Consider the following 21,623-nt stretch of genomic DNA (forward strand, 5'->3'; position numbering starts at 1 on the left):
GTTATGAGTTATGGGAAAAGCCAAGTAGTCAAACAAGTAAATGTGGAAATACTGCAATTCAGACAAGGCAAAAGTCCTTCAGCTTTGAAAGGCAAACCTGTTCCTGTATACAAAGCTAAGAAAAAGAGCTGCCTCAAGTAGCAGCGAGTTGACATAACATCACTGGCTGCCTGTCATTCAGTTGTGTTGACTTCACTTTGCGGGTCATAAGACTTGCATCCATAGCGTCCACGAGACAGACACCTTATGGTTTTGGGGGACTGTCTAGACGTAAAAAAATGTGTTATCTATGGAGTATGAGTTTGGGCAAATTGAATAACCTCGTTATCCGAATGCAGTGCCATTTGTGCGAACCGTAGCAGGAAACATGCATGTTTGACTAAATCATTGCTGGAAAGGAGAGAAATCTAAAGCCATCTTAAAAAGGTTTCTATTACTAACTGATGTATGCAGTTCAATTACAAAATTAAAACAGGTAAATGGTTTAATGCAGCGGCTGATCTGGCCATGAAAATAATAAAATATAGAAAATAAATGAACTCTTCTAAACAGGCCAAATTAACTTACCCTGCCTGGTTTTATGTTGTGGTTAGTAAGTCTTTTCCCCCCTTCATTTGGCCAAGACCATAGATTTGAAATAAAGATGGACAATGCATCTCCCTGATCTCCCGCTATCCAGAAATTAAGCCTAAACACCTCGGATATACCTCAACAACATCATTGGTCTGCCAGAGTCTGCGCTTTAGCAATCAGGGAGATTGAGCCATGATCCAGAGGTTTTGTCGATAGAGGCGCTGGACCAAATGTTAGTCAGCCTCAACTGTCAATGGTTTATAGCATCAAATAACCAATGAAAACCAAACTTACAGGAAGAATTACCCCTTGAATATGCATCAGTGAGAAATAAATAAACAAGCTACTGTGAAAAAATTCTTGAACATGTACTTTTACCATTTTGATTGATCAATATTCCATCAAATAACATGTAAAAGACACGTTATGGACAACATGACATGTGTATGAACAGTCAACACCCTGAGGACCCTTTTCTAATAGGTAATTTACGACCTATTAGAATTAACAAGCTCACAGTTCTTGAGGGTCCATAACTTATCTTTGAGGGAAAACAGTCACAGTAGAAGTAATTATCAAATTCTTTGACTGACCAGGTTTAACTGAAGCAGAGGCAGAAAATGAGCACGTTAAGGCACATGAACAAAGTGAGGGCACCATAACTACACCATCAGTCTTAAATTTCATACTGCCGATTTCAGATTACATTAGCTAAATATGATATCTTTGCTGTTTCAAGTACTACAGTTGCAATATTGTATCAAGGTCACACAGGTCAGAAGCTGTGAATAGTGAACTGATCATGAAATATTTTTAAATATATGGGTAGCCATTTCCTGACCTTTTTAAGTTGAAATAGGATGCTGAATGAGGACAGAGCTAGTTTGGCAGGTGTATCATGTCTCTTGGCCTCCAGGAGAACAGGGTGGGGCCGTCCTGTTGTTTCTTGTTAGAGTTGGACTAATGTTCAAAATTACATCAGATGAACACTATTCATACAGACAGGGTTACTTCAATAAATTTAGATATGAATTCAAAAATATAAACTCCATAAAAGATTCAGAATTCTTCTGATGTATTTAATGTGACACGTAGGGTAACTGCCAAAAACTACTAAATATAACAAAATATAAGCCAGAAAGTGTTATCTTTGTTAACTGCAGGTTAGAGTTGCAGAGGGAATAAATAGAACATTTGATTCTAAGAAAGGAAAATTTCATGAAATAAATGTGGTTCTTTACATACCTTGTCATTTAGGACTCAAGCACCTGGATGCCAGTGGATGGCAGATGAAAGCAACAATTTGCTTATCTAAAAAAGACAATGAAGAAAGAGAAATTAAGCACCAAACACAGATGAGGGCAATAAAACCACTAGCAATCATCAAAATGTTTAGGCCCCATTGTAAACGTATATAAATGTTCCTGTTGTTGCTATAAGTATAATCATGGATCGATGTTTCAAAACTTGAAGCACTGATAGAACTTGGTCCATTTACAGTTGGCCATACGTTACCTTAAAAATGATAACCAAGCAAAAGTTACAACAATATGTTGAGGACTCTTCTGAGAAATAATCAAACTTCATCAGATGAATGTGTGAATATACCAAAAAAGTATCATTTTGATATGATTTAAAAGGTAAAAATAGGATTTCAGTGTATCATTTAAACAAGAGGCTATATATTATGATAAACTGTCTAATTCTTTGTGAGAGGAGACAAAAAACTGCCCAAATCTAAACAGACGAGATCAGATTATTTTGTGTTATGTCCATGTTACATGGTGGATGTTAATTAGCAATTTGGGTCAAAATTGTCCTCCTCTCCATCATCATGTAAGATATGCTCATTAGGGGTTGGCTTTGTAACTGTGGAAGCTACAAAGGTTCAGTATGTTCAACAAAAATATGATTTGTCAGCAGATTTTTCAGTAAACTAGAAAGAGCTGTTGAATGGAGGCTGAATTCATTAAGTTTTCGGGAATAGAAAAGCTCCTCCTACAGGCCGAGTTAGTGCTGCCAGAGGGGACACATAAAAGACATAAAGCAACACGTTTTATATTTTCAGCATACCAAACTTTCTCTGCAAGTCTAATTTTATCCAATCAAAACATTGAAATTTTGCGAGTTAAACATTTACAAAAATCTGAAGCGATCACGATTGAACAGTTCGAGACAGCAAATTTAAACTAACATTCATAGAGTTTGTCTACAAAAAACAAGAAGCTGAACAAGAATCAGCCTTGACATGTGACATGCTCTTGCTTCCCAGGTCAGAGCAACAATACGAGAGTGTTGTTCGTGCATGTCTGGAAAAGCATTAGCCTTGCCAGCTGATCTGAGACAATCTGATCCAGCTAAAAGATAGGATCATCCCTCCACTATCCTGATCGAGGACAATAGAGCCATAGAGCAGGAACGAGGGGGAGAGAAAGAGGCAGTGAAAAAGAGGAGGGGAAAGAATTTTTTTTGACTTATTCATAGAGTCTCCCAATCAGCTGCCAACACACTGGACTGCACTGACACTCATTAGTTTCTGCTCCACTTCCTCTTTGGTGCCTTTATCCTCATCCCATCTATTTGGGATTCTGAATCTCGGCAGACAAAAGTTCTCTCCGTCGCACAGATGAATAAAGCAAGAGAAGTGTCAATTTTCTAACTGGGGGTGTGATCTGTGGGGGAAGGGGAAAACTGCTGCCACACCAACAGCATCTCTCCCTATACAGAGAGCCCCATCGCGAGTACACTTAGAAACCAGGAGTATCTGGTTGAAGGAAAACACCTGTGCCCTATGTATATGAGCTCTGTCTAAAATGTACTTTGCACAATTCGATTCATGTGCCTCTGCCAACATTATCAGTGTTTCTTCTAGAAGTTTTTATTACCAGCTTGGGCTGCACTGACCCCCCCTCCAACCCGCGGCGCCAGTGTTGTGCAGAGACTTTCATACACCTCGCAAGAGCAAGCACAGCTTCAGCGGAAACCCACTACCAGTTGCAACCATCTCTACGCCAACGTTCTGTTTAAAAACTATATATTGTTGTTTGTTGGTGTTGGTTTATCAATAATGATAAATTATCCGATGTAATACTGTCAAAGATTTATTAGACTCAGTTTAAGAAGCATTTCCTTGTGATAGGTCTGATAAGGCAATATGTCTGAGGCGTTGAAACGTGGAAAAATCCCAAATCGCTAACTCAATCAAACAAAGCCTCTGCTAAAACACATATTTTCTTATCATACTTTATTTTAAGTGTCGTTATTTAGTGTTGAAGTGCTGAATGTGCGGCTCGATGCAGAGCTGGTGCCATGTAAAGTATACCCAGCTATTTCATAATTATTGACCTGACATTTATACAGTCGAGACAAACGTCTAAAAAGGCAATTCGGTTTATAGATCTCTAGAAATAAAGTTGCATTGTGAATGCATTATTTGGAAGTTGTGCATTTAATTAATTGCTGAGGTTTGCATCCACTTCTTTTCGAGTGTTGGATGAATGAAATGGTCAATAGTGAGACAAAACTGCCCATAAATATAAGTTCTTCCAACAAACTCAATTATATAGTACAGTCGTTTTTACATGTACATTTGTACATTGCCGTAGAGATGATTATGAAAGGTAGCTTCTTTTTTCGCGCTTGCGAGGTGCATGTAGGTCTAGGCGGGCAGACGGAACTCTGCACGACACCGGTCAACAAGTGATTCTGCTCATGTTCGCTTGTTTATGTCTGCTCGTCTCTGTCGTTCTGTATAAATAATTGCTCAAACTCCAGGGGGATTCAAACTAACACAAAGCAAAACCCTAAGTACCGAACGGGTCCCCAGAACCTCTTACGGTGTCCACCATCAAAATGCAAAATGTGTGCAAGAGTGAGGAGAGAGGACATATGCTGTGCGCCTGCCCCGAACCCGAAGCAGCGGCAGGATCCTTCCTGAAGTTGAGGGTTGGTATTGTTCAGTACCTGATCGCTGCTGCCTAGGATATTTTAGCTTCATTTCTTGAGGAAGTGGATCCATGTCGCCCATCGTTATATACAGGCTATGGCCAAAACTCATGCACTAGATCAGCGAGTATACTGTGTACACTGTGCTGCATGTGATTATACTAAAGTTTCCAATTTGAGACACAGCAGACATGTGTGTAAAAGAGGGAGAGACAGAGAGCAGCAGTGGAGCAATTAAGCGCTGCACACCAAGTCACCGAAACACTACATTAGAGATCTTTTGTGTCATTGTGAGAACTGTAAAAAAAAAAAAAAAAAAAAAGAGATTTCGGTTCCATAATGAAACTACACTCCCCCAGTCTAAGCAACATCTTCGGATAACTCATACATTTGTATTTTTCTAGAAACCATTATGGTGTAATTAGAAAGAAAACTATCCAGTCGTGTGATAAATTATGTAACTAGCTTTTTAAACCGAAAAGGGGCAGGGCTTATCACACAGATGGAGCCAAGTAATACAGTTGTTTGTTTGTTTTGTTTGCTATGCTAATAATCACATTATTTTTCATTACTGGGCTAATTGACTATGAGTAATACTGGTCTTTCTGTTCTCAACCAGACAATTGAGTTCATCTGCTCTGCTAATAGACTGTGCAGAACACAGGAAACCAAATTTAGATTTGCTCGCTCACAGACTGCAAGCAAAGCGGGCAATGACCACGACTTGTGAGTCTTTTACTACAAGTGGTAAACACACAAAGAATGAGCGATACCTAACCTGTAACATTACATCACAGGTAGCCTATATTGTATGGGGGTTAGTGAACAAGGCGCGGACTGTGTCTGTTCGACCAGTTATATCACGATAATGATATTCTATTAGTACCATCAATATAGGGCTCTCTCTTTCAGCAACAGGAGCAAAAAACGGTTCCTTAAACATGGAGATTATAAAATAAATGTTAAATATAACATATTTTAGTCTGAGACACAAGAAGAGAAACTACTGCATCTTAAAGGACCATTTTAGGTCATAGAAAATGTGACGCATGTGGTAAGTTGCATTGTGAGCGGGAGAAAATGATCTGATCTCAAGTTCAGATATGTTCGAGGCACTTACTGAAAACACACTTGAGCTACTATCTATCATAACTGAATGTAAACACAGCTAGGTTCATATGAATACAGGGTAGTAGGCCAGAGCCGGATCTGAGACTGTTCCTTAGGGACGCTGTGCCTCGTCATCACCCCGGACTAGCGGGAAATCAATCCTGGGCCACCTTTCTCATGACACTGATTATCGACTGTTTTTGTTAACCCTACCTTCTCCAGTCCAGCCACAAAACATGGACAAACAGTCCACCACATGCAGCAGACAGATCCAGATGAAGTCATTTACACTGGCAAGAGAAATTATGAGCAGCTGAAAATGTATGACTAATCACACATGAATCAAATAAAGGTCTGGTGCCAAATAAGTGAGGATTAGTATAACTGCAGGTTGTATCTAGCCTCACCGATGGAGCATTTTACAGTCCACAATAATTAAAAATAACTTATTAATGGATATCTGGCTGCATGTTCATCTGTAGTGAATATGACTAGAGAGGAACCAGGTTGCCCTGGACTTTAACAAATATAATTTATAAAGTTCTCAGGGAATTGTATTTGCTGGTTTCATTCTAACACCTTATGTGCAGTAAAATAGTGTTTCTATCATTCTGCCTGCTAATAGCCCATTTCTAAGGTTATTACTTAAGACTTTCCTCCCTTTTCCTCCCTTATGCCTGTTAGGAATTTTGGACATAAAACATCATGTGGTACCGTTATATAAAATACATGACTATAAATCAACATTGAGCCATTTGCTTTATTCTGTGCCCAATGCTCAGACCTCTTACTTTATGTGGATAGACACTGAACAGCATTCTACAATCATCTTATTATATGGAGGCAGCTCTACATGTGATGTTACAACAGAGCAGTTCTTACAAGATCTACTTGTGAGAACCCTTTTCTTTCCTCTTCTCCATTTCAATAAACAAAACCCTTTCAAAATTATTCCATTACATAAGTTCCTCTAGAGAATTCAGTCATATTCTCTGTACCAGTACCAGTAATATATTTCATTTTAGTTTTCAGATACGTTATGCAAGGGGTGAATGGAAGCTGTTCACCTCAGGCTCCTATGTGGCTTCTTATTTAGACAGAAGAAACAAAATTGAGGAGGGATTTTTTTTTTAAATATCTGCTGTTATACAGAAGACTGAAGGAACAGACAGATGTTCTTCTAATTGGGTCACAAAAGCAGAGCAATGATGAGGGAGGTCTGAATGTATCGTGGTACTGTATGTATGTGTTAAATGTATAGACTGGCATGTCAAATTCCTTTGTACATTTCCACAAACACCCGTCAAAGTCTGTTATGAACTATCCTTCCTTTGTTGTAGTTAACAGGCTATTCATTAAACATTAATATCTGTCAGTTATAAATGTATATACCTGCTATTTGTTAGGTCAGCTTTAAAAGCTACTGGGCCACGAAAAGGAAATCTATAAACGCTGTCTTCAACTCTGACCGATGTATCATCATGACAAACTAAGTGTTCGATCAAATGTTGCTGTGATGCCACCATCTTTCCTTAGAGCATAGATTTAAGTCCCATGCAGCAGATGTAGTGACAAAACAAAATCAATCAATTAAACACCAAGAACAGACATTTTTGTCTAAATGAGTAACGATAGGGGGAGCAAAATTGAAAAGACAAGCACTTCATGTCACAACAAATGTGTGTCAAGAAAAGTCTAATTTGGCACAAAAACGTGTGACGGTGCTTTTAATGCAGGCTGAGTGAATCAGTGGGTCTGAAACAGGCTATTAACTGGAATGGCACTAATTAGAGCGCATATGTCTGCCAAGGCCCAACATTCAATCAAGCTGCACCAAATTTCACACACAGATATCAGTTCACTAAATAAGCCTCATTTTTCTGTGTAAAGATCCTTGAATTATTCTCTGAAAAACTATAGACTGCCCGATTTCGCAAAAACTTGTACCAGTTCTTCTCTGACCCATACCTCCATCGTTTCATGGAAATCCATCAAGTTGTCTTTTTAGTCATAACCTCCTTGGCAGAGGTACCATCAACACATGCCAGGTCTGAAGACTGCCTGTACGAAAAGAGATACATCCATTTCAAGGCGATCTACATTTAAGAGTCATGTGCCACTACTGTGACTCTGAAAACTAATATTTAGCAATAGCCGACTAATCCAATGCAATCCTCAGAAAGGAACTGCAGAGTCATAAAATGTTTGCAGCTGTTTGGTAACACCTGTTAAATACCTGCTCATTGTGATCTTCTCAGTTCCTCGTGCTACGAATAGGATTCCTCAGGTGGCTGAGTAATCCCATGACTTTGCTTTTCTGCCACATGACTACAATTACCAATTCAAACTTAAGTTACCGCCCACAATTAAATCATCCATTGTTTGTTGCACACTTTCATCTCATTCGAGGGAGTAGAAGACAACTTCTTTGGAGCCAACAACTCATTCCACCAGCGGCTGCTGTAGGGATTAAGAAGGCTCATGGAGGCACTCATAGAAAAACATGAGTAAGACAAACTTCTACCCAAACCAGTCCGTGCGCATACATGATTATTACTAACAGCTTAAACAAAGATGTTGCACCAGTTCAAACACTGAAACTGTGTGTAGAGCGGAGCAGTGCCGCAGAAATGTGTTAACTCTGTGTTGACTCTGTCTGTTGGAATAGATGTGACACACAGAAGAATCAAAAAGTTACAGGGTTTGTCTTCCTTTCAGTGACTTGTAAGGCAAACATATACGAGGACATGAATGTGCCAGTTACATTAAACGACACTCACTCATTTTGTCAGGTTACATTACTCTGAAGACTTAAACTCAAGTAAAAATAATTGAAATGAACCACTTGCCTCACACTATTATCAGCTGATATATTTGTTGAAATGGGTCTTTAACAATACATCAGGTTGTTATTGCCATGTTCCAATGGGACTAGTTATTAGTGCATTTATTAGTTTTACTCTATTTGTATACATAGAAATACGTAAAAATAGAGAAAGCTCTCTGAAGCTGGTCATCAGACCAGAATTCAATCACCTTAAAGAAGTATATTGTCATCTGAGGAAACCAGGAAGAGTTCAGAATCGCTTAACAATACAGTGACAGACTGTTTAAATGGGAAAAAGGGTTTAACCTGGGTGAGATACAGAGATAGGGGGGAAATTCACAATGGGAGCATTATGGACTTTGGATTAACTATTATGCAGCCAGAGTAACATTTTTGGAGAAGGTAAGGAAATGTGGCTTTGCGACGTTAGTTGAAAGCATTTGTCAAGTCTTTTATTTTTTTTCTGTCTCCGAGTGGCACAACAAACTGCTGGACGAGTATCTGTAAGTGCACTGCTTTGACACTGGTGTGAGAAAAAGAACAGTACAGTAAAGGGCCTTTGTTTGAGGGAACCTTATCTAGGACTCAAGATAAGGTCTGTTGTAAATGATCAAATGCGAAACTTGATAAATGAAAGGCTCCACCAACCTTGGAATTCAACATCACATCGGAAAGTTGCCGCTGTGCATGTTTCTGTGATTTATTTCATATATATATATATATTGAAGAACAGCCTTACATAACACCATTTGCTGTTAATTCAATGCACTAACAAAAAAATGCACTATAGCTACTAATACAACAGTGAATGCATATAGTTTGAGGAAATTACCACAAGGTCTGGACACACTGAAGTTTAACATTATGCATTCCACCAGTCAGCATTATAATGAATACCTGGCTAATCATCTACAAGCAGCTGGCTACCCGCTCTTGGATTGTGGGCCTACAACAATGACAAGAGGCAGCTGGCAGATCCTCATCTTTGTTTACATTATTATCACCACACCAAGAATTCCCTTTGAAGGCTGATTAGATCTAGTGTGCGTTTTACGACGCGGCAATGGCAGCCATCAAATTCAAGGTACGAGGTTTAAGTCAGCGGAGGCTTGTCGCTGTGTTGCAAGAAGCAGGAAATTCACCTGCCTTTCAAAGTTCACGCAGTGTGTGTTTCATAACATACAAGTGCATTCTCTCTATGGCAACAAACGGCAGCTTCCTGGGTTGGTCCAGCTGGGTCAACTTTTTTTTGCATTGCAACGGGAGATCATCTACAGGGACTCCGTTTATCATCTGCATGGGTTTGTAGATTATTATTCAGACAAGGAGAAGATCTAGACTGCAAGCATTGTGTCGTGCTGAAACCACAAAGCACTCGATGATATGAGCTGAAAACGACCGCAGACCTGCTGCTATTTCCACCTGATGGTTGTTTGTGTCATGTCCTCTCGAAGTGTCTCGGGGCTGCTGCTCTTGACAGCATTTCCCTACAGAGGTGACTAACACACACCTCGAAGGGGAAAAAACACAGTGGCTGGAACTATTAAATTCCTCTAATGAAACAGAGATTAGCTCCCTCCGCATCTTTCTCGGTCTTAACGGGATTAAATTACATTAGGAGTTAAGTGGGGAGGGGGTGCGGGGGGCAATAATCTGATTAGCGAAGCGTGTGAGAAAATGAAAACGCCGATATGTTGCAGTGCAGACGGGGCTAATCCCTGCTCCGTCCGCCGCGGCGCAGTGAAGATGCTCCGGCAACACAAGATGTGACTGCGGCTTTTGTTGAAAAGACGACAGAGGGATGCATGTGCTAAGATGCTTTGTTCATTTCGATATAAAATCAGGCTATTTACTGGACGTGTGGACGCGAGCTAACACAGACAAGCACCAATGGAGCCTCAGTGAAAATATGTAACCACGTCCAGCTGTTGATGTGCAAAAAAACAGCTGCCTAAACATCTCACTGGCTTTTAAAAAACAACAGTGTTTTTTATTCAAACAAAGGTGACTCGAATATTTCACGAACCAGCAGAGTTCGTGTGAAGTCGCACAACCATTGTTTCAGTGACGGGACCACACAGCACCAGAACGGGACCTGGACGCTACGCTCGCAGCTAGCATCGGTGTTAGCATGTTGTGTGGGGCCCCACAGGCAAAAGGCAGAAAACTAGCCCAAACAAAAGAGACTCACCTCGGTCAACGTGGAGTCGCTGTCTCGGTTAATGGGGTCCGGGCTGTGGGCGAGCTGCGAGTATCAGATAAATACTGAAGCAAGTGGACATTGGCGAGAATTGTGGTTACTTCAGTGCGGGTCCTTTTTTTTGGGGGGGGGGCTAGTGTTAGCAGCTAGCTAACGCTGCCCACTTAAAGAGGCACCGTCTCCTCAAGTTCTCCCGACGAGCCGAAGCTTCTTCTGTCCTCACTTTTTTAATTATCCGAGCTACTCAATTGAAAGACAACAACCGGAAGAGTGCGAAGCAAACAGCGAGCACACACAACCGGGTCCTCGCTGTGTGCGTTTTTCACGACGCGGAGCACTTAGAAGTAAAACAAAATCCAAAATGTCCACGACATTCAGCAAGGAAATACAAAAGGCAAAAACGACCTCCGACAGAGACGAGTAGCTTCCTCTGAAGTGTGCCGCGCCCAGATGTTTTCGCTCATTATTTCCTCCGCGTTTGGAAGAGGACACATCTGCAGCGATGGCGACGGTGCTAACGAAAGGTAGAAACGCAGGTCGGCCGGAGCGGAGGGGCTGCGCTACATCCAGGGTGCTTTCAGAGGAACACGACGCGGCTGCTGCTTCCTTCTCCCCGCGACCTCTGCGCCTGCACCAGGGGGCCGGCTGTCCGCCTCTAGTCCAGCTCCAACCGCCTCCTCCAGGGACGACGATGCTCTCACTGTCTCACCCGTACACTTTCACTCTGCCCCCCCCCCCCGGTTCCCCTCGTCCACAGCCCGGCAGACATTTGTTTCTTATTTCGATCTTAACGATAAAAAAGATGGACCAAAAATGGAAATAGAAATCGAGTTTTTTTAAACATTTTTTATCAAATCAATCCAGATCCATCCACGAAATTGTTATCGCAGTTTCTTGGAATACAAGGAAATACATTTTTCTTTTTATTTAAATGGGGAAAATAGTTATACTAGGGATTCAATTCTTATTTTTTTCTTCCCTATAAATTCATAAACCAGGCCATTGCAATCCTGAGGCGCCCCCTAGTGTGTGATTTAAATTCCCCACCTCCAGGTGAATTTAGAATATGCAGAAATGTGAACCGTTCTTCAGAAAAAGTTAGCCGATAATAACTTTCTCCCGATCATATCTTAATCTCAATTTGTATTTAATGGCTTTGTGGATTGTGTCTACGGACTGTGGCGTTTTTTTACTACACCAAAATATCTTGTTTAGCGACCACAGTGAGGATTTGTGAGCCTGGCTGTTAGTACTCAAAGGCAGATCATGTAGAATGGCCCACGTCTGTGTGATTTGATGCTTTATAGCATCCAATCCTGTATATTAAGTCCTAGTGGTTTAAACAATCTATATTTCAGCTTTTCCTTAGTCTGCAATATATGCAACTTTACCAAGTTGTTGACTGCATCAACCTTAGAGGTTATAAACAAGACCAGAGCTGAACCTAACAATTATTTCCGACATATTTTTTTAAATGTCAGAACATAAGGAAAAAAGCTATCACAACTTACCAGAGGCCGAGGTCACAACTTTACATCTTTTAATGTCAAACCAACAGTCCAAAACCCACTGAACAAAATGGAACTCAGAAAAGCATCAAATCCTCACACCTGAGAAGCAGAAACCTCAAGTACAAAACATGGATTTTCATCAAATTAGAGATATAAACTGGTTTCATTCTCAAAGAGTCTCTTAAATGACAACATCAAACTACAGTGTTTATGTTTCCCGTGACCTAATCAGTCCTTTGCATTGAAAGAAAGCGTCCTGGCACGGTGCTCGTCCCAGATAGGATTCCAGCATGTCCATTCCATCAACAGAGCCACCAGTCTCCAGGATCACCCTCCTGTACTCTTTTCCAACCTGTGTTAATGCACATACGTGCTCGTAAAGTCATTTTACACAGAAACAAGATGAATATTTACAATCAAACATATAAAGATGATCTATGACACCAACCTTGGGATTAAGAATGCCTTCCTTTTTGAAACGACTAAAGAAAATGTCCATGGAGTAGACTTCGCTCCACAGATAGCTGTAGTACTGACCGTCATATCCTCCTGCCAAGTGGCTGAAACTTGCCGTCATGTTGGTGCCTGCAGAGAACATGTCTTTGTCATCATAGAAAAAGGGTCATGGTTCCAAATTATTAACATATATTCCAAAAAGTTCTGGGTTTCACAGAGGATAAGAAATTCAAAGGTGGCCTGTCCACAGTGGGGTTTTGCATTTAAATTTATAATCCATCAATAATTATTTATTCCTTCTCATGAAGGAAACAGAGAGGTTCATGCATGTATATCCTATAAGACAATCGCCTTTGGGTTAATGACAAATAAAGCTTCTAAAATATTTTTTTTAAATGTCCTTTCAATATAGATGTAATATAGATCTTTGAGTCCAGAAAAATGTGTGAGATGAACATTTTTTGGGGCTTCAATTTTTAACATTAAACCACACCAGTCAAAAACTGTCAGGTGGCGTAACCAAATATCTATAAAAATATATATTTTCCCTCAATTTATTTGTAAGTATCCCATTTCTTTTTGTAACAGCTTTAAAATCATAAGGATTTGAAAAATAGGATCGAGACATTTCACACATAAAGCCATTAAAGTACCAGTATTAATGGTTTTCTTAGTGGGCCCATTTGTTGGGAGAATTGCGCCACTCCCACATTTTGGAGGTTTGAGAAAAACCAAAAGAATGTAAGAATATTATAATTTGAATGTAGTGAAGTTGTATATTTGACTAAATCTATTTTATAGACTAAATGTAATGTTTGTCATTGATCCCTTTGCATGCTGCTGACTTTAATGTACTGACCTGGTGTAGCAGGAACACCCAAGATCTCCTGGCAGTGCTTTGCAAACACCTCCGCTGTATCTGCACAAGGGCTGGTGTGTAGCAACTGGTCCACTTTACTGAGGACCACCTGACGCAGGTTCATCAGACCTGAGGGGGAGAAACACTCAATGTGAGTATTTTTAACATCTCAGCACGTGACCAGATTTGATTTGTGCACAGATGTGAGAGAGTTAGGTGTCGGACCGGTGTTGGCCACTCTGGAGGCGATCAGTTTGTCCAGCAGGTTGTCTGGAATGGCGCTGCCGTCCTTGTAGTGGCGAGACATCCTTTTCAGGGGCTCCTTCTCCCAAACCCAGTTCTCCAGCATCTGCGAGGGAACTTCCACAAAGTCTGTCTCCACCAGGGTTCCACTGAACTCTGCAAAAGTTGTCTGACACACGCAACGAGAGTTCAGGCCCTCGCATTGTAATTAAAAACTCAACACAAGGCTCACTGCTAAAATGGAGCTGTTGATATACAGTCAGTCATCTACCTTGGAGCAGAGTTCGTGCATCACATGACCAAACTCGTGGAAATATGTCTCCACTTCATGGTGCTGGAGGAGGGAGGGACAGCCTTTCCTGGGTTTGGTAAAGTTGGCCACCATAGCTGCAACCGGGAGCCTACGCTTTCCATCTGGTCCTCTGCAGCCAGGCTGGAGCCCGAAGCACGCTGCATGGCCATACTTCCCCCCCCTGGTGGAAGTTAAGGTCCCAGTGTCACACAGTGAGGATGCAATCTGGACACGAGCAATGATGACATTACAAAGATCAAGAGCTCTAGACAGTGAATGCTTGAATCTCATTAACAACCCAGACAAGGAGCTTATGTTTTTATCTGTGTTTGTTTGCTAGTTAAAGATTGTGCAAAAACTAAACAATGGATTACCATGAAACTTGGTGAAAGTGTGGTGTACTGGTCAGGAAAGAGCCCATGGAATTTTCGCATATATCTGGAGCAGGGGCTTTATCCAGGAATTTACTTTCACATTATATAAAATTTGAAGATTGGGCATTTTTCCACCATTTTGTTAATTTCTCAAGAAATATCTTAGATACAAAAATAGACAAGAGTAGTGTGCAAATATCTATGGACAGATTATTCAGATTTGGTGCAGATCTGAATAATGCTAAAGATTATTAGTGGAGTTATCTTTATTTTCAGATCAGGGATATTTTGCATACTCTTAATATAAACACTTGGTATATGTATACAGCCTGGGTGGAGATGCGCGTATTCTCTACCTCGGGTGCAGGTCCAGGTAGAACTGGCCGATCTCCTCCCCCGTCTCTGTGTCGTGTACAGAATAAAGTTTGATATTTTCGTGCCACACATTAGCATGTTCCACCTCAGTGAACTTGAGCCCCAGCAGCTCCTGGTAAATACCAAACAGTCCCTCCGTCACCACGTCGAGCGGGAAATACTCGATCAATTTGTCCTTGTTCACCGCAAACTTGCCCTGTTCCACTTGGTTCATGTAGTAGGGCATGTCCCAGGCGTTGATCTGTCCGTCAAAATTGTAGCCCTTCATCAGGCACTCCCTTTTTTTTAGTGCAAGAATAAATTTCCTCTCCTTGATGCCTATGGGCTTCAGTGTCTCATAGAATGTGTCTGTAAACCAGGTAAAAAAGAACAATCAATTCAATAAGTTAGCTTTTTGTTTTTGTTGTTATGGCATCATTTAATTTCTTGTTTCTAGATGTCTTATTTCAGATCCAGTCTCAGATACAACAGATCCTAGAGAAATCCATTAGGTTCAGTGTGTGCGATATAGTGCCATCTAGTGGTTAAGTGTCAGACAGCAGCCCTCACAAGCTTCCTTTTTAGCTCATGTAGGAGAAACTACAGTAGCTCCCCCTCAGCCACAGATAACATGGGGTCAGGAAACAGCTTTATATTTAAAATATAAATCCTCACTTTGCAAAAATCTAACATCCACTAACCAATGTTGTTGTACTGTAGAATAGTGGCTATTTAAGTATTATTATTAATAGTAAGTCTCACCATTTTGAAAACCTTTGATTTCAAAGCACTGAATTATTTTGTAAAAAGTCTAGAGTTTAATTCAAGGTTTAAAGTTTGTATATCTTCAATGTTCTCAAAGTCAGTTTCTGCCATAAATCCTGCACACTACCTTTAACTTGCTTTTACACTCTTCTCGGCTTCCATGACCTATTTAAGGTGTCTTTGAGCATCGTTAAAGGTGATATAGCGAGTTTTCATTTTATATTTATTATAATTCAATTTATTATTGAATCTCTAACCATTTCAGGAGGATTTTCTTTCTAGACAAATCGATTATCACACTATTATACTGCATACATTCTTTTAGTACTGATACGTCCTCTATTTCCCTTATGCTACACACCCTTTCACAGTTTTGCACTAAAACCAGAAACTGGCCACACACATCAAATCCCCTCCACTTGACTGTGTGAATCCCCACTACTTTTACACAGCCATAAATTACCGTGTATTGCATTACATACAAGAGGCATGTTGTGCAACATACGATCCATTACATTGCCAGCGACAGTGTCATATTTCTCTTCTCTAGTTGAGCCTGTCTACTCTCCCATCCATCTGTCCGGTTTATATCTACAGCAAACCAGCAGCTTTGCAGATGGCCTGAGACTTGAGTATTTCTGCACACGTGCCTGAGATTGTCAGAGCAGACATACCTAGAAAGTCAGACACATTGCCTGCATTCTTGGCCATGTTCATTTCTAGCACGTAGTTAGCATGGCTGCTGTAGCCAAGTAAGTCTGCGACCTTTGCCCTCAGCTGTATCAATTGTTCCAGGATTGCCGTGTTTACCTGAAAAAAAAAAGCTGCAGAATAAGACGTGAAGATCAGGCAATTTATAAAATTTTACTAAACATCTTATTAGATTCATTTAAGTTAGGGGTAGTTAGAGTTTCAGTACTGGGTGATTTGGCGACACCTGTGCTCAGTGGTGGTTTCAGCAGGTGAAATAAAACAACAACGTCTAGAATTGGGGAATTTAATACTTCTTCTTTACATTATTTGGTAGAAATAAAGCAGAGAACAGTAAGTGATGTATCAGTTTATAATGGAGTGATATGATTTATTTTCTACCATTATTACCAATAATATTTAAGATTTAATTGCGCCAATCTTTTCCTGAATGGCTGCTGTTAACATACATTTCTGGAACTAATACATCAGGTTTCCTGTCACAGTAAAAATGTGCCTTTTAAAGACTTTAAATGTGAAACATAGCTTGTATATAAAGATGGAGGACATGATGTCACGATTGATAGCTGAGAGTGACTTGTGATTGCGGCTCCAACCCCCTAGTTCTACCAATGCTCCAAATGTGCACAATATACACTCTCACACTCTGAACTGAAAAAAGTTTGTAAGACTCGACTACCTAACACCCTTCACCTGGCATGAATCAAAAGTCCCATTTTTACAGTCTTTATGTGATGTTGTCTTCTATCATCTTTATATCTTTTCTGCTTTTTTTTTTAATTTTTTTATTTATTGTCTTTTATGTAATGTTGATGGTATATTTGTAATTGCTGCTTTTACATAATGCTGTTCTCTTATTACTTTAAGTTGTTTGTCTTACGATGTGTATGCATTTGTCTAATTACCCCAGAGTATCCTGTGTCTGCTTTGTCTGTCAAAGCCTATTTTTAAAGGTTATATCAAAAATACATATAGTCTTTGATGCGAATAAGCAGAAGTAGGAAATGTGTTTGTTGCAGTATATAAATTCAGGTCTACTATGACTGTAGGAGAGTGAATAGAAAGTTGTCCTCCTAGATACACACATATATCTTTTTCTCAAACATCCTCTGACTTGCACTATGTAATCACTGGATGTAAACAATTGAATATTGTGGAAAATGGGATTTTGATTTTGTGTTAATCATCAGGATTACAACTTTAATCATAGACACAAGTAGCAGTTTCTCCATTACAGGATCTGCTGTGGGAGAAAAGGGGACAGTGTAGGATACTCAGATTGATGATCAGCCTCCAGTTACCTCTTTACACCTGCTGTGAAATGCTGTTTCCATCTTCCTCCTGGTCTCAGGGTTGTGACACCTCTTCATCAGGGGGAAGTAATGAGGATATTCAAGTGTCACCTTGTACTTCCCATTCGCTGTCTTTTCCAGTCCGTTCAGATAACTATCAGCAAGTCCACCTTGAAAGAAGAGGACAGCACCATAAGTGAAAACTAGATAAATCCTGTTCTTACCAGCAGACATGGAATTACGTCTTGTAAGCTTACCCAGCTCCCGCTCAGAAAAGACAAGGAAAGTGTTGTCCTCATTCAGATTCTGGTTAAACTCTATGGAGAGTTCACTGATGAGCTTAGATATTCTTTTTATTTCCTTGAGAGAGAAAAGGTTAGTCAGGGGAAGTACCATTTGATTTTTAGTATGAGATATGATTATTCAGAAATAATGAGCAGGAGTTATAATCAACAGTAGCTCACGATTTAACTTCAAAATACAAGACTAGCACCTGCCACCACTTCAATGGTTGTTTATACTGCACAAGAAATGATTTATCTTCCTAATTCCTGAAACCTCTCGGCCTGTTTGTGTTTCACATATTTCGAGAGCCGTTCACTTGGCGTGTGAATTGCTAAAGGCCCAGAGAGGTGCAGTGTTGAGTTTGGTGTGATTTGGACGCATGGCACGTTCAATATCAATAAACATTGAATAACCAGGCAACCGGCGCTCTGCAGCAGCGGTGCCTGAGACTCATCAACGTGATGTTGTTGTTCACGACAATTACAACAACAGCTGATTCCCCAGTCGATGGTTCTGCAGACTGAGCAGAGCGTCACTGAACTTTGAATAAACAGCTCTTTGTGCAGCAGTGGTGGAGCGGCGTCAGGGTTCTGTGGCCTGAGACCAGCATCAGCGCAGGCTAAGCAAAGAGCCCATTACAAACAGGCAGAGTTAGACTGGGCATTGTACTAGTTTAACATCCATCCACACTGCTCATCCTCTAAGGGTCTGAGGTGCTGGAGCCAGTCCCAGCTGACCCTGGGCAGTGGGCGGGGCACACCCTGGCCCGGTCACCAGTGTATCACAGGGCCAACATATAGACCAACAACTATTCACACGCACATTCATACCAATGTGAAATGCGGAATTGGCAAGAGGGGGATGAGGAGTGAATCTGCATGTGTTTGGACTGAAGGAGGGAGCCAGAGTACTTTGAGAAAACCCACATAAAAACAGGGAGAACGTGCAAACTCCACACAGAAAGTCCCCGCAGGACCCGGATTCAAACCACGAACCCTCTTACTTAGAGACGGCAGAGGTAAGAACCCCCATACGTTTCTATACAAACATTTCACATTACCTCTTGAATGTCCTTAGACAGGTGCAATCCTCTCCTCTTGCCTAATGTAACAAGTCTGTCTATGAACCTCTTTTCCTCGGGTGAAACGTCATCTTGGAACTTTCTCTGTCAAAACATTGTCACATTAGACAAACACAATTCGTCATATAAGCAGAAATCCGAGCATCATAAGCCACTGTAAATATGTCAGCCAGCGCGGCCTGCATGGAATAAACATGTCATCAGCTACTGCTGATTAAATCAGATTGAATTTCCCTCCAAGACTAAAAACAGGAGCAATGCTAGGGTCAACTGAGGCAACAGTATCATTGCTATTAATCTAAAATAACTTGATACTCACACATCTATCATCTGTTGCCCTATGGCTGACATTAATGTGGAAAATAATCTATTACAGGCTGGATAATGTGATAAATCTTCACAAATTAGACGTCATATTTTATGGGTAATACCACATTAACACCTTGTCTATGATCTTGATGAGCCAGTGACCTAATTAAAGCAGTTTTTATAACAACCTCTCCCTACGTCATGATGTCAGTGACGTGTGTGCATTCGAGTGGCTGTGACATGAGGTGTACCTGCAAGGCCGTAATCCGCTTGAACACGTCCTCCCTCATACTTATCTCCACATCAAACTCAGACAGCTTTTTGTCGGCCTCCGTGCTCGCTGAGCGAACCTCTTTGGAAGGACAGACGTACTGAGGGAAGTCGAGAACATGGCGCGACGCTGAGGGCACAGAACAGACACAGAGGACACAGTAAATGTTAACTGTGGTTTTAACACCATTTCAGGACTGTATAAAAAATAGCCCTAAAAATTTAGGCTGGCGTTCATATAAATGTTACAAAATAAACCCCAAAAATTGTCTATCGCTCAGTTACTGATTTCCTACTCCCTCTGGTGTACTCCCACTAAAGACAATTATGTCAGATAAATCTAGTTTTATTTTCTTATTAAAAAAATGGTATACTGAGATAAGGGGTTTCCAAACTTATCAGCCATCTTCAAATTTAATAAACAAATAAATATATAATAAGATTTATGACCCCTGGAGCTGGCTCAAGGATATTGACGTGAGATAGTAAAATATAATCTGCATCACCCATGTTGCACATTTTTGCAGCTCATCGCCTCAGGGGTGATGTGGGGACAAATATTTTTTTTATTTTCACGATTTTATTTTATATGTAACTAAATATGATTTCATTTTTCTGTAACAGTTTTGGCAAAAATATAGAATTTCTATTTGTTTTTACATTTTGTTTTGATCTCTTGTAAACGTCTGGCGACCTCACCCGAGGGGTCCCCACCCCTGCTTTGACAACTACCGAGGATTTACAGCACCAAGAAGATACAGTATATGGGGTCGACTTAAAATAAACTACATTGATGGCTCGTCAAAAAGCAACAGCTCATTACCTCGGCCAAATAGGTAATGTTTTCGTGTTGGTTTGATTGGTTTGAGCAAGATTATGCAAAAACTACTGGATGGATTTCCATGGAAATAGGTGGAAGGATGTGGTATAGGTCAGGAAAGAACCCACTGGTGCAGATTTAACATTTCCACCAATTTCCCAGGTATTAAATAATATATCTTGATGATAATAATCAGACATGTTTAGGAGACTGATATTCATGACCGTGTGCACTTTGGAGCAGTTGATTGACTGTTTGGCCTTTGAGGAAGTATACGATCTAATAAGTGCTTTAGCGGATCAGGCTTTCTGACACTTTTCGTCTTCCTGTGGGATATAAGAAGGATATGAAAATAATGATTACCCGACTTGTCATGTCGATACTTACATGCATAATCCAGTTTCACATTAGCCAGGGCTTTCAGGGTGTTTTCAACAGTGACCTGTTCTGTGCTCAGGGACCCAATGTCATCATAGGCCTTCTTCACTCTGTTGATCAAGTTGTCTGTCGTGGCCCTGATCTCTTCTGGAGACAGGTCCCATCTCAGTGTGTTTCGCTGGTTCCCAGTCTGAGAGCAGTCTCTGGCGGCCACCACACACACATTCTGGATGGTCATCCTCAGGAGAGGCTTCGACAGGCTGTAAGAAACAATAACCATCATAAATTCCACATTAATTCCAGAGCTATACACCAATGGAATATCCTATCGAGAGTGAGCAGGGGATCACAGCAGATGGCACGAAAATATGGCAATAAATTCCACTTCTCTTTCAAGCCCCCACTTGAACGTCCTCGGCATGTTTCTAGTGCAAGCTGTGACCTTTTCCCCGCGTCCACACTCGGTGGGTCGGGTTTCACGACTTTGCGTTAACGGAAGCCATTCAAAACAAGACCAAAGAAGCGTGCTGGTGCTGGTGGCATAGTGCGTGAAGCAGCTGTGGCACAGGAATGAAGAGTTATTCCCCGAGTGTCACTTTAATATCAGGACTGCGTGTCAATAAAACACACACACACACACACACACACACACACACACAGCAGCAGCAGCAGTTACGCATGGAGAGTTTCAATCAGCAGCGGCTCTTTAGAGAATGTGTGCGTACAATGAAGCGCCTACCTGCAGCAGAGCGTTCGGCTCACCGCAACTCGTAACGCACACATGCAGGCGGTGTCATGCGTTTCCCTGTGCAACAGACTCACTCTCCTGTCTTCTTACTGCACTCAGTAGGTCAGTGCCACAGGAAGCTGTAGTCTCTCTCTCTCTCTCTCTCTCTCTCTCCCTTTCATGTGGAATATGCCTCTTGTTTCCGCTGTCAACGCGCAGGCGCAAAAGACGCAGGGGAGGA

At 40.9% G+C, this 21,623-nt stretch overlaps 2 protein-coding genes across 4 annotated transcripts in view; both read right to left on the reverse strand.

The window, feature by feature from the left end:
• Positions 1–11,369, reverse strand: part of erbin (erbb2 interacting protein) — a 53,382-nt gene extending 42,013 nt beyond the window's left edge. The window contains exons 1-2 of one of the 3 annotated variants that reach the window (XM_062413422.1): positions 10,647–11,363; positions 1,819–1,884 (exon numbers count right to left, since the gene is read on the reverse strand). The gene's annotated coding sequence lies outside the window, so the exon portion shown is untranslated. Of the gene's footprint in view, positions 1–1,818; positions 1,885–10,646 lie in introns of all 3 variants that reach the window. The other 2 variants (XM_062413423.1, XM_062413424.1) reach the window with 2 other exon arrangements.
• Positions 11,370–12,173: 804 nt separating this feature from the next.
• Positions 12,174–21,544, reverse strand: nln (neurolysin (metallopeptidase M3 family)). Its single transcript, XM_062413425.1, has 13 exons — positions 21,395–21,544; positions 20,665–20,915; positions 19,439–19,587; positions 18,858–18,962; positions 17,770–17,872; positions 17,522–17,682; positions 16,184–16,319; positions 14,747–15,113; positions 13,996–14,197; positions 13,707–13,893; positions 13,482–13,610; positions 12,615–12,751; positions 12,174–12,518 (listed from the first exon to the last, which is right to left on the reverse strand). Exons 1-13 carry the CDS (start codon positions 21,436–21,438, stop codon positions 12,375–12,377), a joined length of 2,115 nt encoding a protein of 704 aa, XP_062269409.1. The 5' UTR covers positions 21,439–21,544; the 3' UTR covers positions 12,174–12,374.
• Between the last annotated feature and the right edge of the window lie 79 nt (positions 21,545–21,623).

This window comes from Platichthys flesus, chromosome 19 (genome assembly GCF_949316205.1).
Source record: "Platichthys flesus chromosome 19, fPlaFle2.1, whole genome shotgun sequence".
Taxonomy (NCBI): Eukaryota; Metazoa; Chordata; class Actinopteri; order Pleuronectiformes; family Pleuronectidae; genus Platichthys; species Platichthys flesus.

Bases quoted from the DNA above. Each gene is read 5' to 3' on its own strand.
- nln (XM_062413425.1), bottom strand. From the start codon at position 21,438: ATGTGTGCGTTACGAGTTGCGGTGAGCCGAACGCTCTGCTGCAG. The intron at 19,588-20,664 runs GTAAGTATCGAC...CTGTGCCCTCAG, and splicing joins TGTGAAACTGGATTATGCAT to CGTCGCGCCATGTTCTCGAC. The intron at 13,894-13,995 runs GTAGATGACTGA...TGCGTGTGTCAG, and splicing joins TGCACGAACTCTGCTCCAAG to ACAACTTTTGCAGAGTTCAG.